At 39.5% G+C, this 27,768-nt stretch overlaps 2 protein-coding genes across 4 annotated transcripts; both read right to left on the bottom strand.

The window, feature by feature from the left end:
• Positions 1 to 352: 352 nt before the first annotated feature.
• LOC121943914 (natterin-3-like) lies at positions 353 to 5,010 on the bottom strand. 3 transcript variants are annotated; one of them, XM_088076290.1, is made up of 4 exons: positions 4,786 to 5,010; positions 3,052 to 3,131; positions 1,571 to 2,115; positions 353 to 1,477 (listed from the first exon to the last, which is right to left on the bottom strand). In XM_088076290.1, exons 2-4 carry the CDS (start codon positions 3,113 to 3,115, stop codon positions 1,004 to 1,006), a joined length of 1,083 nt encoding a protein of 360 aa, XP_087932416.1. In that variant the 5' UTR covers positions 3,116 to 3,131; positions 4,786 to 5,010; the 3' UTR covers positions 353 to 1,003. The 3 variants fall into 3 exon arrangements, with proteins under 3 accessions (XP_087932416.1, XP_087932415.1, XP_087932414.1); XM_088076289.1 differs by having other exon boundaries at positions 353 to 2,115; positions 3,052 to 3,115; positions 4,786 to 5,008; XM_088076288.1 differs by having other exon boundaries at positions 353 to 2,115; positions 4,786 to 5,007.
• A 2,294-nt stretch (positions 5,011 to 7,304) lies between these two features.
• LOC121943942 (natterin-3-like) lies at positions 7,305 to 10,455 on the bottom strand. The gene is made up of 3 exons (XM_042487555.2): positions 10,417 to 10,455; positions 10,014 to 10,107; positions 7,305 to 9,063 (listed from the first exon to the last, which is right to left on the bottom strand). The coding sequence occupies exons 1-3, from the start codon at positions 10,435 to 10,437 to the stop codon at positions 7,961 to 7,963; spliced, it is 1,218 nt and encodes a 405-aa protein (XP_042343489.2). The 5' UTR covers positions 10,438 to 10,455; the 3' UTR covers positions 7,305 to 7,960.
• Positions 10,456 to 27,768: the final 17,313 nt, after the last annotated feature.

Raw genomic sequence — 27,768 nt, 5'->3', positions numbered from 1 at the left:
GTAGCAAGAAAGAAATCATAGTACATATGTTGTATTTTAACAATTTTTAAAATGAGCATGAGATTAAATATAAATGTAAAAAAAATCATCTGACCGTCACCATAAAATCAACAGAGAATATATAGTTTATATAGGGAAATACAGTTCTGATTTGATTTTTTAAAAAATGTATTTCCCTGAATAATTGGTAGTAATAATAATATATTGTGTCAAAACTAAAACTCAGCATTCAGAGCTACTGATCACCCAAAGGCCTATAGTACCAAAAAACAACACAGCGAAGAAAGAAATCACACGATACAGATTAGGAAGAAAAAGACAAACAAAAAACAATAATCAAACAGGGTTTGCAAATTAGATGCTGTCAACACGCCTATTTAAAAAAACACACAAAAAAAACATTTATTGCAAATAATTTTTTACACTTGCATAAGGTGGTGTTTCGGGCGATTCAAAAAAGGCCATATTTCATGAAACTGCCATGGAAACCTTTTTTTTGTTTTTTTAGGGTCACATGATGCTACAGCTATGTGCTTGTCAGTGGGAACTGGTTCCTTCAGGCATGAACGAATTTCAATTTCAAGGGGTATTACTGCGTCACATAACTCTTCAACAGTCGATGAATTGTCCAAAAGTTTTGAATCCGAAATTCCTCGGTGAAATCGTGGACTATCACCATACCAAAGCATGAATGAAGCTCTCCTAATAGAGTGTTTGATTGTCCCAATTCACGTCATCTTTGAAGAATTTGGTGAATCCATATCCTTCTAGCTTTCTGTTTGTTTTTCCTCGACTTCCTCGCAGCGTACAGCAGTAGCAGCTCATCAACGACCAATTTCGTGCTCTTTAAGCACTTTAAGACCAACTAAAACTAATTTATGATGCAAACTAAACAGTACAGAAGCCATTCCAGCAATCTCAGTTGGGTCTTTTTAGCTTTTCATTACAATATTTTGTGTAGCCGTCATTGACTATGTTAGCTGTTGCATTTTCCATTATTCTTTCACCAGTTGAGAGAGGCGAGAGGTATAGGTAGAGGTTCACAGGGATCCACCATGGCTTGGAATTCTCCACATTGTACGCTTTTATAAATCCCAGAGATGGACGTCCATGAGGTGTCCCCGTTTTTGTAGGTGCGGCAGACACGTGCAGTGAACGGGATGTTGGTCTTGAACTGTTTTCCCTCCATTCTGACTGTGCTGGAGTGGTACGCTGGGACGTTCATTTCGACAGAAAGCTCGTGGGTTTTTGACTCAGTGTGACTGGTGCCCTTGGTGAATTGATAGGATGTCTCTGCACTAATCTCCAAACCTGTAGAGAGTATTGCTGGGACTCCAGCAGTGATGGTAGTCCTGACGCCCAGTGTGATGGAAAAGTTGTGCTCCCACCTTTGCTCAACTTGGTATGTCTTTCTGAGGGTAGTTGTCTGTTTCACTTCATGGCTGCCATTGTTGAAGACAACAGACTTGTCCATGGTCTGTGGAGGAGACGTGATGATTTCAGCCTCATTAGTCTTATACCTGACATCAATTATGCGCTCGCTGTATACATCTTTGTTGAGGGTCAGTACCTGGTAGTACTTGTACCAATACTCATAACCTTCCCAGGGAAGGAAGAAGGCCTTATGTTTAACAGCCACCTTCCCAAGACCATACTTGTTTTTCCCAACATACACGTCGATACCTGGACTGATCGTGACTGAATTCTGAGGCACTGAACCGTACGAGCCCTCTTTCCATTCCAGAAACTCGAAGTTGTCTCTGTTCACCAGGATTTCAAACGGAGAGCCACGATGCTCTTCCCCTCCGTAGGGGTAGAGGCAGTAGGGACCCTTGTCAGGGTTGTAGAACCCCGCCGATGACCCATATTTGGCAACATAATCAGTGCGCCCAACATATCCGTTGTAGATGGACACTGCTCCGTTGGGGATAGAGCCGTCAAACGTTTGCCATTCCAGGTTGGTTTGATCCACGTTGACCGAGACAGCCCGGTGCCGGTTGTCCTGAACCCCTCTGAGAGCAACAGCTCTCACAGCCGAAATCATTTCATTGGTGGGTTCTTCTTTCACAGGGATAACAGGAACCCTGTCCTCCAGACTTTGGTTCAGTGACAGTTCTGAATAAGTGGAAGAATAAAAGATATGAACAATGTCAGTGTTTTTTAGGCTGAGTATGAAATAAATGCTTTCAACGGCAAAACAAAAACTGCCCCCTGGAAAACAAAAATGTGAACATTTACCTTGAAATTAGATTTAAAATAATTTTCTTTTTCCCTTGTGATAACATGAGGACTGTGTTGGAGGTCAGTGACTGACTGTGTCTGCTGTGAGGAATTTTTTAAGTAACCAAACTGACCAAATGAGAAAACCCCTCGACAGACCAGCAGCCAGAGCTTAGCAGGTGTAACACCAAGGTCTGGTAAGCTGTGATTTCTCATGTTAAAGCACAATGTATATATTGTTACATTTATGTAAAGAGTTTAGAGCAGGGATACTCAGTTTGGTTTGCTTGGGGCCACTTTAGCAAATTTTTTGGATTTTAGCACATTTCTAGCATTTTAGGCTGTTTCTAGAATTTATTGAGATTTTAGGACAATTTCTACAATTTCAAGACTTTTTTTTTAGTTTTTATGACAATTTCTTGGATTTCAGAATATTTGCAGGATTTTTGGCTATTTCTATGGATTCTTAACTTTTCCAGGATTTTAGAACATTTCTTGATTTTTAGCACATTTCTTGATTTTTAGCACATTTCTTGTATTTTTCTCAGATTTTTGATTTTTTTTTTTATTTTTAGTATGTCTCCGGGTTTTTTAGGGCATTTCTCAGATCTCAGATTTAGTACATTTTTTGTCATTTCACAGCTGCACAATGAAATGAGATGTATACAGAAACTTTGCAGACAAACAGACACATTAAAGATTATATATCTAAGGTATATCTAAGTATAAACAAGTATTAAAACAGGTTATTAGAACAGAATTAAGTCAAGTTTGTACTTCTACAGTGCTTATTTGTTGAGCTGCAGCAGATGAATGGCAAGGTCAGTTAACCTGGTTCGTCGTCCATCTTCTCACAGCTGGTAGGGCGGTCTGAGGAGAGAGCCGGTCGGTCCATCTGCAGCAACACTCGGCTTTCAGATGAAACAGAACAAAATCACAGTTACCTATTCTATCACTAGTGTTTAGCAACCAACTGTAAAATCAAACCTTGGTGGAAATAACAGTCTCTAAAGTCTCTTTCTTTCTGTGCTAAAACTTAAATTTGTTAATTAAGTAACTAATGAGTTTAAGTAACTAATGAGTTTTCAAATAATTGTGGTGGAGTAGATATTAAAACATTTCTTCTGAAGTGTTGCAGTGTAGAGGTGTAAAGTTTCATGAGATTAAAATACTCAAGTAATGTAAAAGCTCCTCAGATTTTGCACTTTTGTAAAGTACTTGAGTAAATGTACTTAGATACTTTCCTGCACTTGTCAGCAGAGGGCAGTACAGTAACAAAAATCACAGTAACTGACTTGACCAAGTAAAGTGGTTTCTCTTAAGCAAACACATGTAATAATCCTGTCATAATTACTATAAAACACAATCTAAGTTTCATTATGTGAAATCCCTGCATTTTTAAACGTTAATCAAGTATAAAACCTTTTATTTTTTTAACCTGTCCTGTCCGGCAGCTTAGGCATGCAGTAAGGAAGGAGAAGTCTGATATACTTCTTCCTGTTGCAGTCTGCACTGAGATTTATTGGCAAGGCTACCGGACAGCACAATGTTTGAGTGGATAGGGAGAGCGAAAAGAGAGAGGTTGGGGGACACAGAAGGGAGGGGAAGACACAAGAGACAACAAAAACAACAACAACAACAACAACAACAACAACAACAACAATAAAAACGATGACAACAATGCTAACTACAATAATGATAGCTGCAAATATTTACAACAGTATTAACGGTGGAAGCAGGGAGAAAATGAAAAAAACAAACAAACAAACAAACAAAAAAAACAGATTGCATAAATACTTACCCAAAATAACCTTGATATGGATAACATCAACATTTGTAACTGTTGTACATGTGTGATTGTATAACAGTTGTGTGCTGTGTGTGTCTGTGTGTGAGGGTTTGTCATTGGATGTGGTTTGTAGTTGACGGGGGGGGGGGGCAACAACACCCCCCAAACTCCCAGGGGGAAGCAGGCCAAGACCCAAGCCACCAGAGCACCCAACAGCCCCGCAGAACACAACAGATCCAACACCACGTGCCCCAGAGACAGCCACGCAGCCCAGCCCAAGAGAGATCAAGCAAGGAAACATAGAGGCAACACCCCCCAAGGCCAACAACCCCGGCACGATCTGAGCCCACAGCCACAGGGCCCCACCAACCAGAGACCCGCTCAGACCTCCGGAGGGAGCCCGCCACACACCAGAGAGGCCAGAGGCCCCCCAACACCCGGTATAAAAGTATAAAACTTATAACAATATTTTTTTTTTACACTGGGCAATAATCTGTGGACTGTGAAAACACATTTTAGCGGTAATATTTTTTCTAACCCATGAGAAGAGCAAACATAAAATATTGGTTAGTCCCAAAAATCAGTTGGCGCTAACTAAATATGAACAAATCGTGAATACAAGCAAAAATAAGAGAAAATTTGTATATATGGCATTTCTTGCATGAGGCCTGTTGTACAATCACTAAAAATATGTGGCGGTGTGTGTGCGCCAGAGAAAGACAAAAACAGACAAACAGGATCAGCTCAGTGGATTGATGGAAATGTCACAAACTTACAGTCACAAATGTCCAAAGTTGAGGAATCGGGCAGAAGGTCAGGCAGACGGGCAACAGGTGTCAGAGAGCAGGTAACAGTCAGGTTACAGACGTGACGAAGCTGAGGCTCCAGACTGTCTGTGACGGGGTGAAGTGGCTGGTATAAGTACCACAGGACTGATAATGAAATGAGGTGCAGGTGTTGAGATGGGCGGGAAAGCTCGGCTCAGTCCTGTTCCTCCAGTTTGTATCTGCGAGTGGCATTTATGTTTCTTGATGCTGGTATAAACAGATCTCTGGAGGACAATGGAAGATTTCAGACTATGAAAACAGAAACACGTGGAAGTGTCAGACACTAAAGAGTTAATACACCAGCATGTTTCTTGCTCAGCTGTTAAACTTCATTCTCTCTGCAAGGGTTTGCATTGGTTTTAAAGTAGCTGTGGTAGAAAATAACATAGTTCCAGACACAAAAAATGAAATGGCATGAGCTGACTTTGTTAATTAACGGTGGAGTGAATAATGTGAAACCTAAGCGAGATGCCCACCGAGCTGCAGATCACCAACAAACAACTAAACAATTTGGCATTTAGGAAGTGGCAACTTCAGAGGCTGTGAATGAAGCCAAAAAGTGCAATTCATCTAATGGCCACTTGAGAGAGGCTCCAAGGGGGAGTCGATCACCATGGGCCCCCACGTTATTACGTCCAACTTTACAGTCGAAATAAACATGTTTACAGCCTGGGGGCCTTTTTCTTATAACTTTTTTTTTTTTTATAATTCTATAATATTTTTCATATTTTTTTTTGTTTGCCAAAACCTCTCTTAAAATCTTCTTTTGAGTGGTTTACTGAGTTGACATTGGCATGTGAAGATGAAGATGTCTTCACTGTTTTGTCCAAATCCAGTCACTTTTAAAAACCTCTTTTCATCATATATACGAGTGCTCTACACTTAAATACACCCCCAAAGAGATGGAGAATATAATATTTGAAAAATATGTATAATAGAGTGATGATGATCATGTCTGATTGTAGGTAAGGAGTAGAGTAGTTGAGGTGCTGATGAGGATGCAACACTTAACCACGATTGTCAGGTATGTTTACCAGAAAAATTCTCCCAAAAACTCTCTTAAAATCTCCTTGTCAATGGTTTAAAGTGTCTGCATTGTAGGTTTGCACTTACTTCTTAAAAGATCACGACCAGGTGATAAACTAAACATGTTTCCTTACTTGCCTCGAGGAATCTGGTTATCTGGACTAAAACAACATTCCTGTTGTAATCACTTTCCATCTCGTCATCTGCTCGCACGCCACCGGAGCGCTTATTGTTTACTTTTCATTATCAGAGCCAAGACTATAGAAAGTATGTAGAGTGTTGGAGACATTTGGGAAAAGCCCGGCTGTCTCTTTAAAGACACAGTGAAACAAAAATGTGTCATTTTGCCAATTGTTAACTTGTCTCTTGTTTCATGCCGACTGTGGAGAGAATCATTTTTTGAGCAATTTTACGTGAAAATCTTTTTCTCTCCCTGTAAAACCTCATGGTATTTTTTATGATATGAAAAAAAAATAATGCAATTTGAATGCAAATGGCGTGCTCAGATGTGATTTGTATCTATTTTTAAACGCTGCCAAGAATGAATAAACATGTAAACCTGGTTTACAGATGCCTTCAGAAACGAATTATGATGCAGTTTTATGGTGGGATTTTGCGGCACTTACTTAACTGTCAACCTTAATTAGGTTTTTGCACAAGTCAGGCTGTCTGTGACAAGGACAGTCAAAGAAAGAGTGCAGTTTTCGGTCATACAACACACTTTTGATTAAGATATGATGCCATGAGCCAAATTTTAAAATTAAAAATTGTTAAACAAATTTGAAAAGAACATTTATAAAAAGGGAATTTGTCTAGTTTGAGGCCAGAAGGACAGGTACTTGAGTACCACCTGGGGCCTATCTGTGTATGTGCATGTGAAGAACCTTTTTTTCTGAATATGACCATATTGTGTATTTTATGTGGGTTATACAAAAAGCACATTCGGTTGAAATACTCAGAATAAGAACATTTTCAAAATTTAGCATTTTCCGATAAAGACATTTTATGGATGTGCCAGGGTCATCAGGGTTCTGGGGGCATTATTTGGTTTTTTAAAGCTTATTTGGAAGATGTGTTCCAGTTTGGTTTTTACTGCAGTTTGTGACACACTGTCTCTTATCTGTTTACAGTCAGCTCTGTGTGTGTCATGAATACATTTATACAAACCAACTTGCCAACAGTTTGCAAAGCTGTGGGGTGGAGATGCATGCAAAAGGGATTCCATATTTCTGCTTGCAAGGAGAAAAACACCTAATTTTAAACTTTATGAAAGACTTGGATATAAAAAGTTTTTTGGGCATGTGCAAATATCGCAACATCAACGTTTATAAGAATGTGAACGAAAGAGGAGGTTGACTCGACATCATCCAACAAGTCTGCCACCAGCAGGAAACCACTGAAAAAATACTATTTTGATGCAAAGAAACAAAATGACAAGTGACTCCAGCTGTTTTACTTTTTTATATTTTGATGTGATAAATGACATGTTAGGGCATGTTAGTTAGAGTATGAAGAGCTGCATGCAAACAGGAATATTGGCGGTGCAATCATTGTGGCAATGAAGCCATTAGCCTATAATTTACATCATAATCTCAACATTGCAGAATAAACATAATGAGACTAATCACATATACAGCAAGATATAATTATTCATACAGCGCGTACAAAACAAGCTCCAGATTATTCAATAATCAAGAAATCAAAAACTCAAACAGCCCCTCCCCCCAAACACAAGAGCTACAAACACTACAAAGTTTCTTCAAATCTTAGTTTAACTACTCATGGAGAGGATAATATCATCTGCATATAAAGTTATAATATCCATCCTGCTGTGGTTAACAAATATATGAACATTTTGGAAATAAATCAGTACAAGAATATACTGATAAAGAATCGAGGCTGAGATTTTATTTAACGCTACATGTAACAACTAATCGGCCAGCAAAGATCCATAGATTGGATAAATTGGTTTTAAAAATAAAATAAAAACTAGATAGGATTTATTAATTGGTCTCATTGCAGGCGCTCATAAAACCTTCCCTGTTGACCAACCAACTACATTTATCATCAACACGTTGATTACGTCAGAACAGATATCTTAAGATGTCTCTTCTGTTTCTTTTTGGCGGCAGGGTTTAGAATTGGGTATAGGTTCACAGCGATCCACAACAGACTGGACTCCCCCCACGTTGACACCATAGTATACCCCAGTGACCCACGCCGATTTGGTTCTCCCGTCGTGGTAGGTGCGGCTAAGGAGAGCTGTGAATGGGATGTCTGCCTTGTACTTAAATCCCAACATGCTGACACTGCAGGAGTGGTTCGGTGGGACCGTTAGCTCCACAGAGACAGAGTGGCTTTTCGACTCCACCTGGGTGGTTCCACTGGAGAATTCCTCAGTTGTCTCGCTACTGAACCCAATACTTGTGCTGATGAATGGGATTTGGGCGGTGACAGTGCTGCTGACACCGATCGTGGTGGCAATGCTGGTGTCCCATCTTTTCTCCTCCTGATACGTTCCCGAGAGCACAACCGTTTTCACCACCGGGTTGCAGGCGTAGTTTGTTATGGTGGACTTGGTGACGGCCTCAGGAGGGAGTGCAATGATGGCAACGTTGGTGTTGTACTTGACATTTGACATGTGCTCTTTGTATATATTTTTGTTGATGGACAGGACCTCGTAGGTGTCGTACCAATACTCGTCACCTTCCCAAGGCAGGTAGAAGCATTGGTGTTCGACATGTACCTTCCCCAGACCGTACTGATTCTTTCCCACATATTTAGTGTGACCCGAATAATAGCAATTTCTGGCTGAATTGGCGGGCACTGAACCATAGGAACCTGAGCTCCACTCCAGGATCTCAAAGTCGTCTCTGTTCACCAGGATCTCAAATGAGGAAGAACGATACTCTTGCCCTGCGTAGGGGTAGTAGCAATAACTACCCCAGCTAGGGTAATAGAAGCCAGACTCACACCCATATTTGCAGACATATTCGTAGCGATCTGCGTAACTGTTCCAAATATAAACAGCATAGGAGGGCAGAGAGCCGGTCCAGGTCTGCCATTCCAGGGTGGAGCCACTAAACATGTAGGAGTTTGGACCACGCCCGTTCTGAGATTCAGGAGTCAGAAGAGCCAGCGTTGATCCATTGGCAGTGATTTGAGGAACCTTGTTCCCAAGAGCTGGGTCCTTAAAGGCAGCTGTATCAAAAAAGGGGGGAAAAACAAACAAACAATCGTATCAAATGTATTTATGAAACACTGAAAAAAGGAAAAACAAGATCAGGGTGACGAATCAAAGTCTTTACCTTCAGAATCAGAAACAGAAGCAGTGATCATATCAAAAACTTTTTTTTAAAGACAACAGTTTTCATCGCTGCTAATGGAGCTGGACCCAATAATTACCCCTGACTACTCGAACTTTAACCCTTAAATTAAAAAAAAGCTAGATGTTCGTGGGTGTTTTTTCTCTAATGGTCTTAAGAGACACAATCCAGAGTAAAAATGCCCAAAAGAACTCACTACATCATTTCTCTGCTGCTCAATAATTGTACTATGAGGCAACTCCGAAGAGCACATCGACACTTTTATCAACTCAGATTCTCATCTGCATTTAGGCAACTGGACAGTCAGAGGACACAATCTATATTTCACAACGTAAATCAACCTTAGACTCTAAAAAAGTGGAAAATATACCCAAGATAAAGACAGTGACATATCTTCAACAAACAACATGACTTTAACCCTTTTCTGTGCTGCGTGCTGCGAAAATTGGTTTGATTTCTTTTGAAAACACAGGAAATACATAATGAGCAATTTGGCAAGAAATATCCCATAAATTACTGGGAAAAAAAGATAAAAGGGTGACAAGAAAATGACCTGACATTATTAGATATTATTTTAAAAATAGAAAACATTCAGAAAATTAGCTTCATAATTTTTGCAATATTTAGAATTATAAAAAAGGATACAATTTCTTAAGGTTACTTTTTTTTCTTTCTTGCTGATTTTCTTGTGCCATTTCTTGTTCAGTTATTTGTTGCCTTCTTTCCATGTTTTTGAAAGAATCCAAGCCTTTTTTTCTGGTTTCTCTGTTTTCTAAACACTAAAAAAACGAGTGGCATATCTGTTGTAAAGGAAGTGTCTTTTACCTTTTTTGGTCTGTGAGCTCTTCTTCACGATATCCTGCAGACTGGCTGAGGACAGAGCCAGCAGCGCCGGCAGCAACAGCACGAACAGCTTCATCTAAAATTGAAATCACAAGAGAAAAAGGGCAAAGCAGAAGTTAAAAGTTTACCAAAACTCAAAATCTGAAAAGTTTCAAATTGTGTGAGCATACTCATTTCCCATCTTATTTGGGAAAACTCCTAAAAACTTTTAAATTTCCCAACTGACAATGCCATTTCATTCTTCCAGGATGGTATTTTAGCCAGAATTTTACCTCTTTACAAAAACATTAGCAGCGGTGCAGTGTGACACACAGCCGTGTGTGATGCAGCTTCACATGTCAATCTTTAAAACCAAACTTGACACATGAAAATGAAAAGATCTTACCTTTTCAGTCACGCTGAGCATCACTCTGTCAGCCTCCTCTCTCCTCCCGGCTTATATACTGTAGCTGCTTTATCTCTGAATCATAAAACACTCAGCTCTGACCTCACAAATGTAAAAATATGACTCAAAAATTGATATCAGGGATTATTAACCTGACTGATAAGAAAGATATTACAAGATAGTCATTTCACCAATAAAGGGATAACCTGTTTTCTGCTGAGCTGGAAACTGTCCTGTTAAAATCGAAATGTTTTATTCTCCATAAATGCATACATTACAGTTTACAGTACGCATAAAATAGCATCAAACATGCAAACAGTGAGTCCATTATCACCTATTAGTATGCAACATGACATGCAGCATATTTGAAGAGGTAAACTACATTAATCATATTGTTACATAACCATGTTCTGCTGCAAAATCCTGGATCACAAATTGCAGATTTGCAGATTCGGACTTCTGCTTCTACATATCAGGCTCTGGGTATCTATTATCCTTCTGCTGTTTATGTTCCAGTATACTGCTACCATGATGGCAACAAAAGCACATGTAGGGTTAATGTTGAACATGGTTATGTTTAGGCAACAAAAGGCACACGGTAAGGTGTAGAAAGGCAGAAGTGAACACCGGACAGCGGCATTAAAGTCCAGGGTTTGTTGGATCCATCCACCACCCCTTCGTTTGTCCTATGTGGAACTCTGGCTACGTTTTCATGTGACGCCACGCGTGCGCTTATCACGCAGATGCAGCAAGTTCCTACCAGCCATCGACCAGCATATAATAACACTGCTACCACTGTTGTCCAGCTGCGTTCCCACCTGAGGATGTCCATGTCGTTCCATGCCCACACAATTTTACGACATTCTTGGATTTTAGGGTTTTTGTAAGATTTTAGGTCATTTCTCAAATTTAAGGATGTTTCCATGGTTTTAGGACATTTCTAGGATTTTATAAAGTTTTTATGATTACAGGACATTTCTATGACTCTACAACATTTTTAAGATTTTAGGACATTTGGGGGGATTTTAAGATATTTCAAGGATTTTAGACCATTAAATGATTTCAGGTTTTTTCGAGGATTTTAGGATGGTGTTGGGACTTTAGGACAGTTTTTAGTTTTCAGAACATTTCTAGTATTGTAGGACATTAGGAGCTCAGCTAGGACCTCAGTCGGGGAGTTTGGGAGTTCCTGTTATAAGAACTTTATTTTCATTGTAAATTAGAAAATTGTTGAGGAACCATCCAGCACCGTACCGGGAGCCAAATTTAGACCACAGACCATAAACTGAGTGTCACTGATCAACAGGATGTGCCAATACTCTAGGATCAAGTTATTTCACAGTGGGGCCTCCTTGGATTGGATTTAGGTCAAACCTGTTGAGATTCGGACACAGGACCTCTTGGGCTGTCCTGCGGTGTGTGGCATCACAGTGCTGGCAGCTGAATATTTGATTTTTTGGGGATCAAAGTGGAATACGGTAATGTTTCATGAGCTCGACTGAATTAGGAATTCTGGAGTACAGCACCTTGACCTCTTTGTCCTGTTCCTCGGGTCGCTGCGGGCCCTCTTTGCCTCGTATCAGCATGCTTCTGTTTTGCCAGACTAAAAGAAGATAAAGTCGACCTTTCTCAGGTGAAATAAAATCAAGAGATGATTAACCTATGAAAGAAAGCTGGAGAGATAACATTTCTGCAGACAGAAAAAAAACCCTTTTATCAGACCAGTAAACAGCCAACCTGCTCACTGCTGAGCTGGTTATTCCAGTTTATTAAACAGCAAGTCCCTGATGACCTTTCACAGTAGCTAAGTGTATGCAACATGGCAAACAACACACAGATAAAAACGTAAAGAACTCCAATATACATATGCAAACACAAAACAACACCTTTTTAGAGGGATTAAAAACATTGTATATTCAAATTATATTCAGAATAATTAATATAATTAGCGTCATGGGCATGAGCTCAAGGATCAGCTGTAAGGATATCAGAAGTGCATCTCTGCTTTTATGCAGACGATGTGGTTCTGTTTGCTTCGTCATGCCAAGAAGAATATATAAGATACAAGATAAAAAGGTTCCTGTGACTTATTTTCCTTTCTCAGGAATCATAAATGTGAGAGAATATTAACCTTTGAAATTAGGTGGAGAGATAAAGCTTCCACAGTAAGAAAAGATAGTGCTGCTTTTATTAGGTCAATAAAGAGCCAGCCTGTTCACTCAGTCTTTATTATCTCTGCGGGACAGTTTGTTCTGCAGTCAGCTGTATCACGCTCACTTAAAGGAATAAAAAATATGCATTCAAGACAAAAAAGACACCACACTGAGTTCATTTAAAGAAAAAAATACAAATCATCACATGAAATGGACGTGTTCGATGATTTGAATGGCTTTTGGGATACTTTGTTGTTATTTGTGTCATGTTGGTTTTTTTCGTTGTTGTGTTTTATTTGTGGCGGTTTTAGTTGGAGTGAGTCTCCTTGTGTCCCTCTGCAGCTGTTTTGCATCTCTTTGTTGCCTTTTTGTGTCTCTTTGTGGTCATCTTTAGTCCTTTGACTCTTGACACTGACACTGGATCAAGACTTTAAAATTCGTTTTAAATAACATGAACAAATTTGTTGGAACAACTTTATCTTTTATGTATAATTAACTTAAAATGGGTGTTTATACATGACACTTTAATTTAGTATTTGATTGCCATAATCATGAACACACATTTTTAAAATGAAGTTTTTTCTTTTCATTTAAAAGTAATTTTAAAGTGTTATGTTGTTACCAAAATAATAAGTTGATAAGTTGATTACAAGTTAAAGTATATTTGGTCCAACAAATTTGTACAGATTATTTAAAAGGAATTTGAGTTGAGTGTTACATACTTACTAACCATAATCTTGAACATAATTTATTGCTTGTACTGTAACTATTTTTTCACATTACTTTAAAGAGTATTATTTTAGTCTGTTGCAGATGTTAAAAGTGTCCGCAGGAAGGACAGCTGCTCCTTGATTTAAGTAATAATATGATTTAGCTGTTTGCTTATTTTGAAATATTTTATGAACATAAATGGGAAGGTGTAAAAAAATATTCTTGATGTTTAGAGAAAAAAATCCAACTCAGAGTTCAGTCAGCACGTTGGGTCAAATCTCAAACCTTCAGCTTTTAAAGAATCATAATCATAAATAATCTGTAAAGTTATGTCGTGTGATGCTGCGCAGCATTAAGCAGCTTGTTATTGTTCAACATTTCTTTTTGGTCTAAAAAATGTTATCGTGTTCACATTTCCAGGCAGCAGAGGGCAGCAGAACACTGGACACAGAAAATACTCATTTACTCTGTTTTCTTGTGCTACCTTTAGACTCCTTTCACATGTATTTAAACCTCTGAACCCGGAGCAAACCGGTATGATTTTTGAGGAAACACGAGAAAACAGATATCCCTCAAATTAAATGACATTTTATTGAGAAAATATTAAACGGGTTAGGTATGGAAAAATGAACTATGTTTTTAATTATCATTATACTATTTTTAGAATCATTTTAAAAATCTGATATTATTTTGTAAAAATGTTTACCAAGGAATTCCTAGTTGTTGGTTTTAATATGGAAGATTACTTTAAATTTTAATCTTGGGTGACTGAAATATGAGCAAATTGGTTTAATTTCTTTTAAAATCAAGAAAATACAAATCTTAACAAGGGCCCAAAAAATAAGCAAGATATTAGGAATTATTTACAAGAAATCAAACAAGAAAATAACCTTGAGACTGTGAGGTTTTTTTTCTGCAACATGAATTTAAATATAATGAAGATTTAATATTTTCTTAACATTTACCCCTAGTTTTATTTTTATTTTTTCAATTATTTTTATTTATTTATTTTTTTACAATGTCTAATAATCCTTCTTATAGCTAACTTTCAGGTAATTTTTTTTAACTTTTTTTTTGCAATTTCCAGGACATTTCTTGACATTTTGTCCGTTATTTTTTCCCCATATTTCCAATTTTCTCAGGTGTCAACGCTTTAAATGCTTGTGAAAGATGTCTGGATGCTGCTCAAGAAAACTGATGTTAATCCAGGTGTTAAGGGGTTAATTTAACAAAAATTAAGCCATTCATGGGTCTGCAGTGCTGCAGGCAGCAGACTGAGAGTTACGGAGCGCTCTGCTGTTCCGGTGAAATGGTTTTACTGCAACTCTCCCGGCACTTAACCAGAAATTAATAAAACATAGACTCCATCTTTCTCTCTATCCATCTATCTATATCTCACTGTCTATTTGTTTCTCACACACTGTACACACACACACACACACACACACAGCTCACATGTTTCTATATAACGCGGCGGCTCTCTCTGCCACCCTCTGTCTGCTCTCAGCTGCTTTATGGCATAAAATGATTCATTTATAAGCACGTGAATCATCTCTGCAGGATAATAATATAACACATCAGTGGTGGAAATCATTTACTCGAATTCTGCACTGAGGTACACATGCAAGGTTTTTCTACTTTACCTCTATTTCCATCACATGCAACTTTATACTTAGACAAATGTAGCGTAGAAAAAAAAACAGCATTTGACTGCTTGACTTATTTGGTTATATTAAACCTTTTTTTATGTGTTGTGAAAAGTCTCGTCCTTCTTAAGCTAAACAATTTTCTTAAAACCCAGCAGAGCAGCCTCAGCCTCTCAGACACTAGTAGTTGTTTTTTCCAGATTCTTCAGAATCAGAGTTTATTAATATGCACTCTGTTCTCAGGCATCACTTTATTCATCAATACGAATTAACCATTTATGAAAAATAATGTTGTTGTAAAAAGGTTAATTGTCATTCTCGGTTAAGATTCTTCCGTTGGAAAGTATCTTAATAAAAAAAAAATGCGAATGTTTTATGAGTTCATTCAGAGTTGAAATCCACCATTAGAATATTTCGGGTTGTGAAAGAGTTAACTAAAGAATCTGAAAATCATCACTGCGACACACACTGTACTCAGATCAGTCCCTGTCCACCTGAACTCTCACTGTCAAAATGTAAAAGGCTTAAATGTGCGTGAAACGTGCTCTAATGCCGCAAACATCTGAGATGCAATAACAAACTGGAAAAGGTCAAAAGGTCACAGGTCAGTGCGTCGTGCAGAGCGGCAGGTTTGCGGACCGCGTCCCGCTGAAGGTCAGGGGGTGCATGGCGTGAGTTCACGGCGAGCCTGCACTTTGCTCGTGCCCTTCAAAGTCCCGTCAGGCTTCATTTCGGCTGAGCGAGCGGTTCCGTTCGGGGTGCTCGGATAGATGGTTGCCTGCGCTCAGGGTGACAGCGATCAGGCGCACGGCTCGTTAAAGGCAGCTGAACTACCAGGCCGTGCCCGTTTTAATGAGATACTGACAGAAACGAGGAGCTTCCTGCCTGCAGCCGCGTTCTCTAAAGTCAAATTATTATCTGTCACTCACACAAACGGATTCAGACAGAAAGCAGACGGGAATGAACCACATGGTTTGTACAGTATATTTGCATACATTTTTTAATGTTTAAAATTTTAAAATTAAAATTAGAATGGTTTGAAATAGTGTTTGTGTACTGTATTAATAAAATTCCCAAATAATAATATATCAGTCTTTGCTTGAGCTTATTATTTTATTGAAGAGATACAAATTTTTTATGTTTTTAGATACATTTGATTTATTAATATTTTTTAGACTTCAGGTTAATCTAATTTTATTTTTTATTTATGTTTTGTATTGTTAAGCTTGTCAGTGTTGTCACAGTTTTCACATCCAATATGACAGTCATTTGTTTTACTGGAATTATTATTATTTTTATTATTATTTCATTTTCTTTTTTTAATTATTTCCAATGTATTTTTTGAGAACTAGTTTTGTTTTGTTTGTAATTGTTGTCACAGTTAATGTATCTAAAATTATAGACTTATTTGTTTTAACTCCATTTCATTATTGTTATAATTATTATTATAAACTTTTTTATATATATATAACTTAACTGGAGTTTGTTGGGGGCCGTCCACAGACTGAGAGGCGACAGCATCCTCAGTTATACGTGTTTTGTCTCCATGGTAACAGCAAGGGGGTCAAAGTTCAGGGTGCAGTGTTATTAAGAATTATGTCCTGATGGTGTGCATGCTACACGCAACAGAACATACTTTGTAAGCGCAGCTGTAGTAACTACCAAAAGCAAAAATATAAAGTAGGCGAGTGCACCCTAAGCCTGCACAGGAGGGGCTCAGCCCGAAACTGAAACTGAAAAAACAAAAAAAAAAACCCACTTCAAACACTGTCACTGGTATCAAAATACGCTTCAAAAAAAAAAAAAAAAAAATATATATATATATATATATATATATATATATATATTTTTTTTTTTAATAAAATGTAGAGAACCACTCTACACAAGGATGAGTGATATTTATGAACCACTATAAAAACTCATTAACCCTTTGAAACCATGACAAATTACCCAAAGAATCAGCAATAAATAAACAAATAAAATATGAATGAATGAATATTAGGGGAAACAGACATGACATGAAAAATGACACGATAAAATCTTTAATAATAATCATCCAGGAAAACATTTTTAATCATTTTAACAACATTTTAAATATAAAATATGACAATCATAGATTTAATTTTGGAATATTTTCCCTTGCGTTTTTTTCCATATAATTTTCCAAATCAGTTAATTTCCTGCAATTTGTGGACCATTTCTTGCCAAGACGCTCATAGCCTTTTTTTAAACCAATTTGCTTGTAGTTTAAAAGTTAAAATACACGTGAAGATGTCAGAGCGCTGCACCAGAAAAGTGATGTCAGTCCAGGTTTCAATAAACTTTTAAAAAGCTCCTCTCTTTTTGCTCGCGCGCCTTTGGTCGGGTTTAATCACCTCTAAGCCTGTAAAAAAGACATAAAGCTGAAACGTGAAGCTGTTTTTCACTGAAACGTCTCCCAACAGTTACATCTCTCCTCTTAATGGAGCTCCTGTGTTCAGCGAAGCGCTCTTTGAGGGAGCGGGATGTCTCACCTATATATATTTTATCACATGGGCTCTGTATCATGTCGACAACAGTTTTTGTCTCACAGGTGATAAAGTCACTGATGTTAATGGTTGTGCCATCGGTGGGAGGGTTAAAAGATTTAAGGTTTTTGGCATATTGGCAGTTTATGCAGACTCCCCATTTAAAGCTGAAGAGGTGACGTTGTGAGTTTACTGTTTGGGACTTGGACTGTTTGGATGAGTGAAAACATTGCATTGGTGATGTGTAAAAACCAAAAAGTAAACCAAAGAGACAGAACACAGACGTGTGGTGAAGGAAGATGTGAGCACAAAGACCGGCGGCTCCTCTGGTTTATATGCACGGTGCTCATGGGGCCCAGGTGTGTCCAATGCTGCTGATTAACCCTCTAACAGGTGTGCAGCCCTGCAGGCAGAGAGCACAGCAGCAGCAAAGCCACCAGAGTATAAAGCACAAAATATACATTCATGCAGTGTTCATGTCGTCAGAAATATAATTTTACTGGATAAACATTGATTATAAAATTAACATTGAACATTTTCAGCATTGTCATTATGCATAAAACTTTATTTTGACACTAACTACACACCTATTTGTGTCAAAATCACAAAATTTCCCTTAACCCTTACGGACTGTTTGGTGTATTTTACGTGCTTTTGATTCTTTAATTTTTGATAAATTTGTGCATATGCATATGGCATAAATCTTGGCAAGTTTATGTGTTTTGTTTAATGTTTTCAGCTCAGCTCCTACAGTAAGTCTAAAATACAAAAAATGCTCCATTGAAACCCATTCAAACTGCATAAAAATATGCATTGTATCATTTCTGGGTGTCATTAATAATAATTATAATTTTAATGACAATAAACTTTATATGTATAGCACCTTTTATACAAGATTTGCAGCCCAACGTGCTTTACAAGAAATAATTCAAACGCACCAAGTGCTTCACATCAAAACATATAAAAGACAAAGAGACACATAAAAACCTGCAGGTAAAAATAAAACAAAATCTGAGTTCTGAGCTTTTGCTTTAGAATTTGTCATTTTTACTTTTTTTCCATCCATCGATTTTCAGCGTTGCTGCCAATCATTAACATATCCCTGACTGTGATAATAAAAAATAAATAAATTGAATAAAAAAAACTACTTTGCATGTAAAATAATGAAAATAATTCATGTTTGGTGTATTTTTTTCACACACTGTTGTCGTGTAAACAAAAGGCCAAACTGCAACAAAAGTTCAACGTTTTATTCAAGGATCGTTGGTGTGTAAACGGCGCCTTAATCAAACCAAGTTAGTCAGTATGTTTAGAAACTGACTGAATTTGATAAATTTAACCATTTCTCTGAAACATGCATAGATTGGAAATCCAGCAATGAACCAAAAAAAAAAAGAGACCCATCATGTCTACATCTTTGTTTCTGAGTGATGTAATAAAATGTTTCATCTTCTCTGTTGCAGGTATGTTTCCTGCAGTGCAGAGCTGAATCTGTTCCAGCGAGCGAAGGTGCGGATTGCATTTGTGCCCACGGTCGCACGCCCAGCTGAGCATATCGGACGATAAGCGCTCATTGTCATATCTGAGGAGCGAAGCTGCCGTGTTCGCCATGAAAAATGCATGTGCTTTATCTTGGAGCACATTTGCATTTTAGAGCCTCATCTTACCTGGCATCTCACGGCAGCATGATGGCATTCGCCTGTGTGTGTGTGTGTGTGTGTGTGTGTGTGTGTGTGTGTGTGTGTGGCTGCGCACATGCTAACGGTGACCAGAGGGTCACAAATGGTTCACTTAGCAACCAATGATCCGTTAAAGTGCCGTCAGTCCTGTCAAAGTGATGGAAAGATGCAGCTTTCTGACTTTAACTTTAGTTTTTTGTTCATTGTAATCTAACATGAGCAGTCCTTTGTCCCATTAACATTAAGCACATTGGAAGTATTATATCCATCCATTTTCGTCTTCTTATCCGGGGTCAAGTCGTCGGCGTATAATAACAACCAGTTCTGTCTCGGCTGAAGCCGTCCAGCTGCGTTCCAGGTTGACACAGAAGGTGTTTTTTGGCATCACTTTCGTTCACCAAAAGCAACAACAGAGCTGACGAATTTGAGAAATTCAGAATGAGAACTGACTGGAATTTATCCCTAAGAGCAGGATTAAGGAGGAGAAATCAAACCGGCAACCTTCGTTATCTGCCTCCGCTGAGTGACCCTGACAAGTTTAGACAAAGCAAATGCAAAGTTTAGTCGAACCTTTTCTCCAATGACACCGAGTCTCAGCTCCCCGACTGTCATCCTGAATGTATTCCAATAAGTTGATGAATATTCATTGGCCCTTTATTAGCATATTGTTCAGGATATTAGCATAACCAGTGACATAAACATCAGCGTGAGGGGAGCAGATGAATCAGAGGGCATGCAGAGAAAGAGTGGGCAGATCGAGCCCCGAGGGGACAGCAGGTCGGCATTCATTACTTTCATGAGCTGGACGGGTCACGGAAGACACAGGAAGGCCTGACAGGGAGAGGTAGCTGCAAATGGAGACAATTCACAACACTGAGATTAAAGTAGGTCCAGACACGGCGAGTTAGAGGCAGATATTATCTGGTGGATCATTCCAGTTTTCTGTTAATAGCAGAGTATCAGGCTTAGTAACGTACGCCACAATAAGTCGTGGGCTGCGATCTAAAAGGACAAAAAAAAATCTCTTTCCTAACCACTTTTTTCTTAACGTCAACAGAAAACATCATGAGGCAAAGGAAAGATGTGACGGATGATTCATAGGGAAGCAAACACCAGACTTCAGCATGAAAGTCCAGGGTTTGTTGGACCCATCCACCACCTCTCCCACCTTATACGCAGCCTCACACTCCTTTAATTATGTCCTGTGTGGATGTGTTTTTTTCTGCACCTCACCATGTGCCTCTTTTGCCTAAACCAAACCATCGGTGACCTTGTTGCCTAGTCCTAACCATCACGGCGGTCTTGCTTAGCTGCCATGTGATGTTTTGTAAACATAAGGATGTGCTGCATCACCCCGCCATGTGCATTTGCTGACATCATGGTAACGGCATCCTGGAGCAAGAACAGCTGACGCAGAAGGATACCTAAAAAGTCATAAGTAGACGCTGATGGTCACTGACACAGCGGCACCATGTGACGGGTTGGAATATAAACGCGTTGGTATAATAACACCACAAACAGATCTGTCCAGCCACATTCTCAGTCCTTCAGCGGCAAATCGCGTGGACACAAAAGGTGGCTTTTGGTGTCGTTATCTTACACGAAAAAGTACTGACAAAGTGGCAATATTTGGCGACACTGGAATGAGAATGGGCTGTATATGCTAATGCTGGATCATTTTTTAAATCTCAGTGAGTCTTTCACCTGATTAAATAAACGATATATATATAAAACATTATGACAACACTGAGTGTTTTCAAAGCAAGTTTTGGTTTTCAAAGGAGATGTACAGTTTTGGGGTTTTTTTCATCCTCAGATTTAGGCAACGAAGGCACATAGTTAAAAAACAACATGGTTTGACTTAAAATTCTGCCAATATATATCCCTCTAAATCCTACACGCTGGACGTCCAGATGAACGGAGGTTGAAGTTTTCAGTAAACAGGCGTTAACAGAATACATTTCCTGCTTTTGTGAAAAGCAAAAATAATGAGTGCTAACTGTGTGTGTTTACGGTGTTAATGTGTGCAACGGTGTGTGAAACAGAGCGCTGCTGATAAAGAGCATATGTGCTCCGAAAGTGGCAGTTGCTTCTTTGACCTTCAGTTTTTTGGTAAAGCCATCTCACACTTTATAAATATATATTTTATCTTTTTCACCTGGGCCTCATATGCATATCTTAACAGCCTGACCTTGGCTGTGACAAAGTTCGTAAACTTCATTTATTCATGGAGGACTTTTCCAGCATCCTCAGGCTGTTTGTGGCATCAGTGCTGGGAGCTTACCCAGTAAAGCTGGTCCGGTCCTGCTGGTCTCTGTGGAGCTTCACTGCAGCAGCAGAATGGGGATGAATGCCTTGCTAAAGGGCACAGATAGTGTCAGTAATAATGAGGTGTTTGTGTTCAGATTCCACACGGTGCATCAAGTCAAACTTGGAATATTTTAACCCTGACTTCAACAACGATGTAATTTTTATACACAATTAAAGACGTTTTTAACCTGAGAATAACGTTTCAAAAGCATATTTACGGTCATCAGTTCTTCCAGCCAGTTCCCATTACGAAAACGTCAGATATGAAATGCTCTGTCAGTGCTTTGGGCATACTAGCATGATGCCACTTCCCGTCAGGACGTGAGATTTTTGCTTTTTTTGCACCATACCATGTGCCTCTTTTGCCGAAACCTAACCATGTGTGACTTTGTTGCCTAATCCCAACCATCACGACAGTCCACGTTGTTGTGTGAACATAAAGACCACGCTGCGTCATCCCACCATGTGCATTTGTTGACGTCACGGTAACGACATCCTGGAGCATCAACAACAGACGCAGAAGGATCCCTAAAACGTAATATGTAGACTTGCAAAGTGACAATACGTGTGACAACTTGGGATGAGAACGTGTTGCCTAAATCTTGCATGCTTCCTCTTTAAGGTGGGTGGTTAGAAAAAAATGTTCTGCATTATGACAAACAGTTATCTGATTTGTCTTTTAAATACATCATATTTAAATCGTTTAAATATGATGTATTGTTTTCATGACATGAGGATGTTTTTTATGGTTGCTTGTCTTTGGATTCAGTGTCTCTGTGCTGAGTGTAATGACTTGAGCGTCCTCAGCTGACCTCGTTACTTCTGCAGATTTAATTGTCTTCTGAAGACCCTGATTAGGAAGTTTGTTGTTTTTTATCCTAATAACTAAACAAATAAAAGCACCAGAGTAACAAAAGCGTGCAGTTTATCCTCAGTTTGCACATTGCACCACATCAACCATGTTTTTACTAACTTGTTCACAAAAATACGCCAAGGCAATGCACCTGATTTTGACTGAGTAGAGGACGTAGTCGTGGATGTTTGAACCGTCTTCTGCAGGGTTGTGGGAACAGAAAAGGCTGAGATGGCGCAGGGAGACGAGGACGGTCCGGTGCTCTCAGGCTCCATCTCCAATAAAAGCCTCTTCAAACAGAGATGCTCTCCAACGCGCTTCACTGGAGACGAGCTGGAATATTCTTTGAAAAAGCCTTTTTCTTTTCTAAAAGTGGGGTCAGAGCGTCAGAGAGAGGACCAAACCATCAAATAAAAATCTTTGTGTTTCATTATTAATAATGCTGTCGGCACTGCAGGAAGGGGGAGGAGGTAACCAGCTGTGATATGTTGTACCGGCTTAGAAACAGAAAATTACGGTGCATCTTTCTATGATACGCCCAATAAATGTGTTATTTTAATTCTTTAGTATTTAATGCGAAATGGAGAAAAACAAGCAAATTTTCATCTTTGAAAAGATACGAACCAAAAGCTTTCATATTTTCATTTGATAAATGACAAAAACTAGAGACGAGTTCCAGCAAAAATTTCTATGTTGAGTTACATTTAAAAACTGCTGTATTTTGTTTAATAATAAAGACCCAAACTTTGGGTTTTGAACACACCTGTCTGTAGCTGGCAAACTAATTTCATCTGTACTAATTTCATCTGTACTTTGTTGTACTTTTACCTTTTTTTTTTGAGAAGCTGTGTCATTGTTGAAATGTTTCTCCCTTTTGTTTTTTTGTAATTTAGTCTTTGAAAAATACATGCAGGAGCACTTATCTGCTGTCCTACATTAGCATTTTGTTTGTGCACAAACTGGTGCATCCTGCAGGAAGGTACAACTGTCACACTGTATTTTTTAATATATCTTTTGTAAAATGTTTTTACTAACAGAAGTAATCTTTGGGGGGTAAGTTTATACTCCAGTAGTCTCGTAAAGCAGGACTTACGCACGCGCTGCATTATCATTCTGCTTTCAGGGAAAATCTATGTGGCTTAAAGTAAAGTAGTTTCAACATTCATGAAAACTGCACAGGGGATGGATTTTATATAACTCACCTGTTTACTTTTTATTAAGGCTTCATATTACACTTTGAGTGATAGCAACTTGACAGAAATTACATTAAATGAACGAATAAGAATAAAATTTGACAAGAACTTCACCCCCCAAAATCCTGGAATTGCTCTAACCTTTTACTAAACACGTGCAAAGCTAACAGCCTTTGGGCATTTATGTGTCCTCTTGAAATCACATTTCACACCTTAAACCGCTGAGAGCAAATCAAACGGAGCAGAAGCTTCTTTCCTGTGTTTTGTCTGAAGCTGACGTTCTGTTTGTGTAGCGTTCAGCATCGGGTGGCCGTTTGAATGGATCCAGACTCCGACCTCTGCTGCCCGGCCCGGCTGATGACGCAGGACGTGGGCGCGGAGCGGCGGCCTGACATCACGGGCCGTAACATGAGGATAACTCTATATATTTTATTAACATTGGGGTTTGGTGGGAAAGCCGGGGAGGGCTAATTCGGAGGATCGAGCTACCATCACATTTCTCTCACCCTGCCGCGTTTTAAGGAGATCCAGCTAAGCCGTGTAGTTCACCACAGCGCCGAGGGCCTTCACACCGCAGCAGGTCGCCGTCCAGGAGTCTGACCTTTCACAGACAACCTGCAGGCTGATGAAATGATAATAAAGCTGCTGGGTGCCAGAGGCTCCCTCGCCGCCTCTCCTCAGGCCGGTCGGAGGCTCGTCTCACACTGGAATCCCCAGACTAAATAAGAGGTGAAACAGTAGACACCTGTAAGCCGAGACCGAAAGAGGACGTCTGCTCTGACGTTCACACAGCTGCAGGAGACGCTCAGCAAACACTCAGAGAACATTCACACGTCAAGAGCTGCAGCCTGCACCAGTTTGTCGAAATCAAAGGGCACATTTTAACAGCATCTGTTTTGTTCTCATTAAGAACGATGCTCTTTATTAACATGTGACGACATTAAAATGACATTTTGTGGCATTTCTCTGTTTGCAGGCGGCACACGGAGGTGACTGACAGAAACGACGGGAGATCAAACACCAACTGGAACAATGAGAACATACATCTCGTTTTTATTCTTCAAAAACCAGCTTTAGCATCTACCTGGCACGCACCTGATCTGTGTCAGATCGTCAAAATTTGTGTAGACCTCCTGCTCGCCCTCGTGCTTCTATTAACATAATTACGAGCAGCATTTCACCTGATGCTGTCCTCCACGTTTCATGCACATGAACCCAGTTCCAACAGTTTGTGTTTTCAGGCCCCCAAAATGCTGTCGTCGTGTGAACGAAAGGCCAAACTTGCAACAAAAGTTTAACATTTCATGCAACAACCTTTGCCATGCAAATGGCCCTCTAAGAACAGCTGATACAGCAGCTGGAGAAAATGTGCACAAACTGCAAAAACGGTCTCAGAGAAGCTCATCTTCGTCCTCGTCATCCTCACCAGCAGCTACTGCACCTGCAACTGCTCACCTTCGATGGCGTCTGGCACTTTAGACAACGGTTCTCTTTACAGCTGACAGGGCACATGGCAGACGGCGAGCGGTTTACGACGGCCAAACGTTGTGAACAGCGTTTTATTGATGGCAGAGAAACCCCGACAAGATCTTTAAGTCCACTGTCACGCCATTTATCTGCCGCCATGACTACGTTGCAATGATCTGCACTGTCTAATGCATGAATTATAAATGTAAAAACTAAACAAAACATGCTTGCTCCAAAAATACTTCCCTGGAATCAGAATCAGAATCAGAAAAAGATTTATTGCCAGGTATAGTTAACACAGTACGAGGATAATTTGTTCTGGTGGGTTGGTGCAACATAAATATAGAAAAAAAGAAAACAGATAAAATAGAAGATACAAATATAAAATATAAAAGTACGAGTCTAGCAGTGCAAAACAAAACAAGTAACACAAGTAACAGTGTAACAGTGCAAGAAACAGAACAATAATGAATAATGAAATAATGAAGATGCTAAAATTCATCTCTCCTGTAACAGTTTCACCAGAGTCCAGCATGCGGTTGTTCCCAGGACTTGCTGGGACAGAACGTGTTGCCGTGATTCAGAGCCGCGGGCCGGTTTGTCAGGACTGACTCCGCTGAGGCCGAGAGCCAGAAGCTGGAGGAGTCATCTCCGCTGAAAAGAGTTTTAATGAGTGTCTGTGTTGTGCTTCGTGCTGTCTGTCGCTGTGATTCAGCGCTCAGAGGAGGCTGAGAGCGCCGTGTGTTTCTGTTATGTTTAATGTGCTTTACTGTCCATCTCAGTGAACTGCACGTGAACCATTGCTGTGGCTCTTGGCATTTTTTGGGGTGATTTTCATCCGTGGCTGGATGGATTTTGTGTATCTGGATACAGTTATGCAACACATTCGCATCCAAAGTCGTCACCTATTGCTGTTTTGTCAGTGGACTTTTGTGTCTACATATTACGCTCCAGATATCGTCCTGCGTCTGCTGCTGATGCTTCATAACGCCGCAACAAAACGCCGGGATGTCAACAACAGCAACAAAATGCTTAGGATTTGGCAACAAAGGCACATGATGAGATGTAGAAATATGCAGGAAGCAAACCTCAGACTCCCGCATGAAAGTCCGGAGTTTGTCGGACCCATCCATTGCCCCTCCTGCCTGCCCTATAGGTACTTCATTTTATTTTATTTATTGTTATTATTATTATTGTTATTATCATTATTCATGTATTTATTTAATTTTATTTGTTTGTTATAAGGATCCCCATTAGCTGACGCAAAGATAACAAGCAAGTCTTCCTTGCAGGCAACATAACATTACAGCAAAAAAACACTAACAAAAAGTATTAATAATAAAAAAAACTCCCATTTCCCACAAAAACGTGTTAACACTCGCACAAGGTGGGATTTGGGAATCGGACAGACTGACAACTCCAAAAAAAAAGCCTCTGCCACGGCTATCAGGGCACAAAAAAATGCAAAAGCACAGTTTAATAATCGTTTTAAAAGTGGAATTGATATGATGAAAATGTTGTTTGATAAGTCAGATGGAGAAACGTTTCAGTTCTGGTCCCACAGCTTGTTGTGGAGACGCTGCAGATGTAAACAGGAAGCCGGAGGGAGCTGGAAACACGCTGGCGGCCCGCCGGCTCGCTCGCTGGCGGCCGTGTTCTCGGTGATGTTCTGACTAAGAGAACAAGAGCTCAGATCAGTCAGAGCGAGGCGGCGTGCTCGACGGAGGGCTTGTCAGGATGTGAGAGATACAAAAGGAGGACCGATGGCATGTGGTGGGTATCATGACGTCGTGTCACATTAAGGATTCTGCGGCTCCTCGGTGCCAGTCAGGATTATGAACCGGAGCGGAACAAATGCTGGAGGACACGGATCCTCGCCTGCTGAGAGGATCCAAGCTGCAACGAGACGAGAGCAAAGAGGAGAGAAACTGACTGTGCATTTACACTCAGCAACCTGCAAAGTGATGTGAATCCAGATTTAATCCAAACCGCAGAATTTAAACTCAAGTTTGAACCCCTTTGAACCTGGTTTTATTTCTTTCAAAAACGCGGACAAAAAGACAAAGACCAACTTGACAAGAAATGTCCCACAAATTGCCAGAAATGTGTCCAGAAAACTGTGTATAATCATCACAATTACATATTTTATTATTATGTTACAGAAAAAGTTTCTGCACGTTTTGTAGGTTGTTTTGGTGTTTGTTTTTGTTATTTACGTTACTTTTCTTCCTTATTTTCAGATAATTTTCTTGAAATGTTTTAATCATGTTTTTGTTATTTTGGGTCCATATGATTTTAGGACATTTTTAGGATTTTAGGACATTAGGGTCTTAGCTCAGACCTCTATCAGTGTGTGTGGCGGATCCTCCACATAAACAAGCTCTATCTTGTTGCTGTTTAATTCACACAAAAGCACAAAACATCCCAGTGTGCATCACTTTTTTAAACTGTAATTTTTTAAAAACTGTTCGGGTGACCACTTTGCACCACCAGATTTAAGCATCACTGCTCCAGCTTTTTTGATGACGTGTGTAAAAGGTCATATTGTAAATGTTGATACTGACTTTTATTTTTACTGTCAGAAAAAAAACTTAAACCACATTTTTCACTGACGCCTTTCCTTCAGTTTCCTCACAGAAGCACGGTTTAATGTGGCTGAAATGAGTCGCTCGTCGCTGTAAAAAGCTCCGTGTGACAGTGAACTCTCCGTCTGGATCGGACTCTGCCTCATCAGTGCTGACCTGTTACCTGACCTTGCCAGGTGTACACGGTCCCTGCTGTAATCTAATCCATCGGCCTGATGTGGGAATCAATGCCGGGTGGATGACTTACA

This window comes from Plectropomus leopardus, chromosome 4 (assembly GCF_026936395.1).
Source record: "Plectropomus leopardus strain MGB_pleo_1.0 chromosome 4, ASM2693639v1, whole genome shotgun sequence".
Lineage (NCBI taxonomy): Eukaryota > Metazoa > Chordata > Actinopteri > Perciformes > Serranidae > Plectropomus > Plectropomus leopardus.
Note: the sequence above shows the minus strand (reverse complement) of the source record. Positions and strands in the feature narration are given on the sequence as shown.

What these genes read in the sequence shown, in the direction of transcription:
- LOC121943914 (XM_088076289.1), bottom strand. Translation starts at nt 3,115, where the DNA reads ATGGACCGACCGGCTCTCTCCTCAGACCGCCCTACCAGCTGTGAGAAG. An exon ending in GAAGATGGACGACGAACCAG is followed by an intron (nt 2,116 to 3,051) that starts GTTAACTGACCT and finishes CCACTTATTCAG; the next exon opens with AACTGTCACTGAACCAAAGT.
- LOC121943942 (XM_042487555.2), bottom strand. Translation starts at nt 10,437, where the DNA reads ATGCTCAGCGTGACTGAAAAG. An exon ending in TGCTCAGCGTGACTGAAAAG is followed by an intron (nt 10,108 to 10,416) that starts GTAAGATCTTTT and finishes TTTCAATTTTAG; the next exon opens with ATGAAGCTGTTCGTGCTGTT. An exon ending in GAGCTCACAGACCAAAAAAG is followed by an intron (nt 9,064 to 10,013) that starts GTAAAAGACACT and finishes TTTTTGATACAG; the next exon opens with CTGCCTTTAAGGACCCAGCT.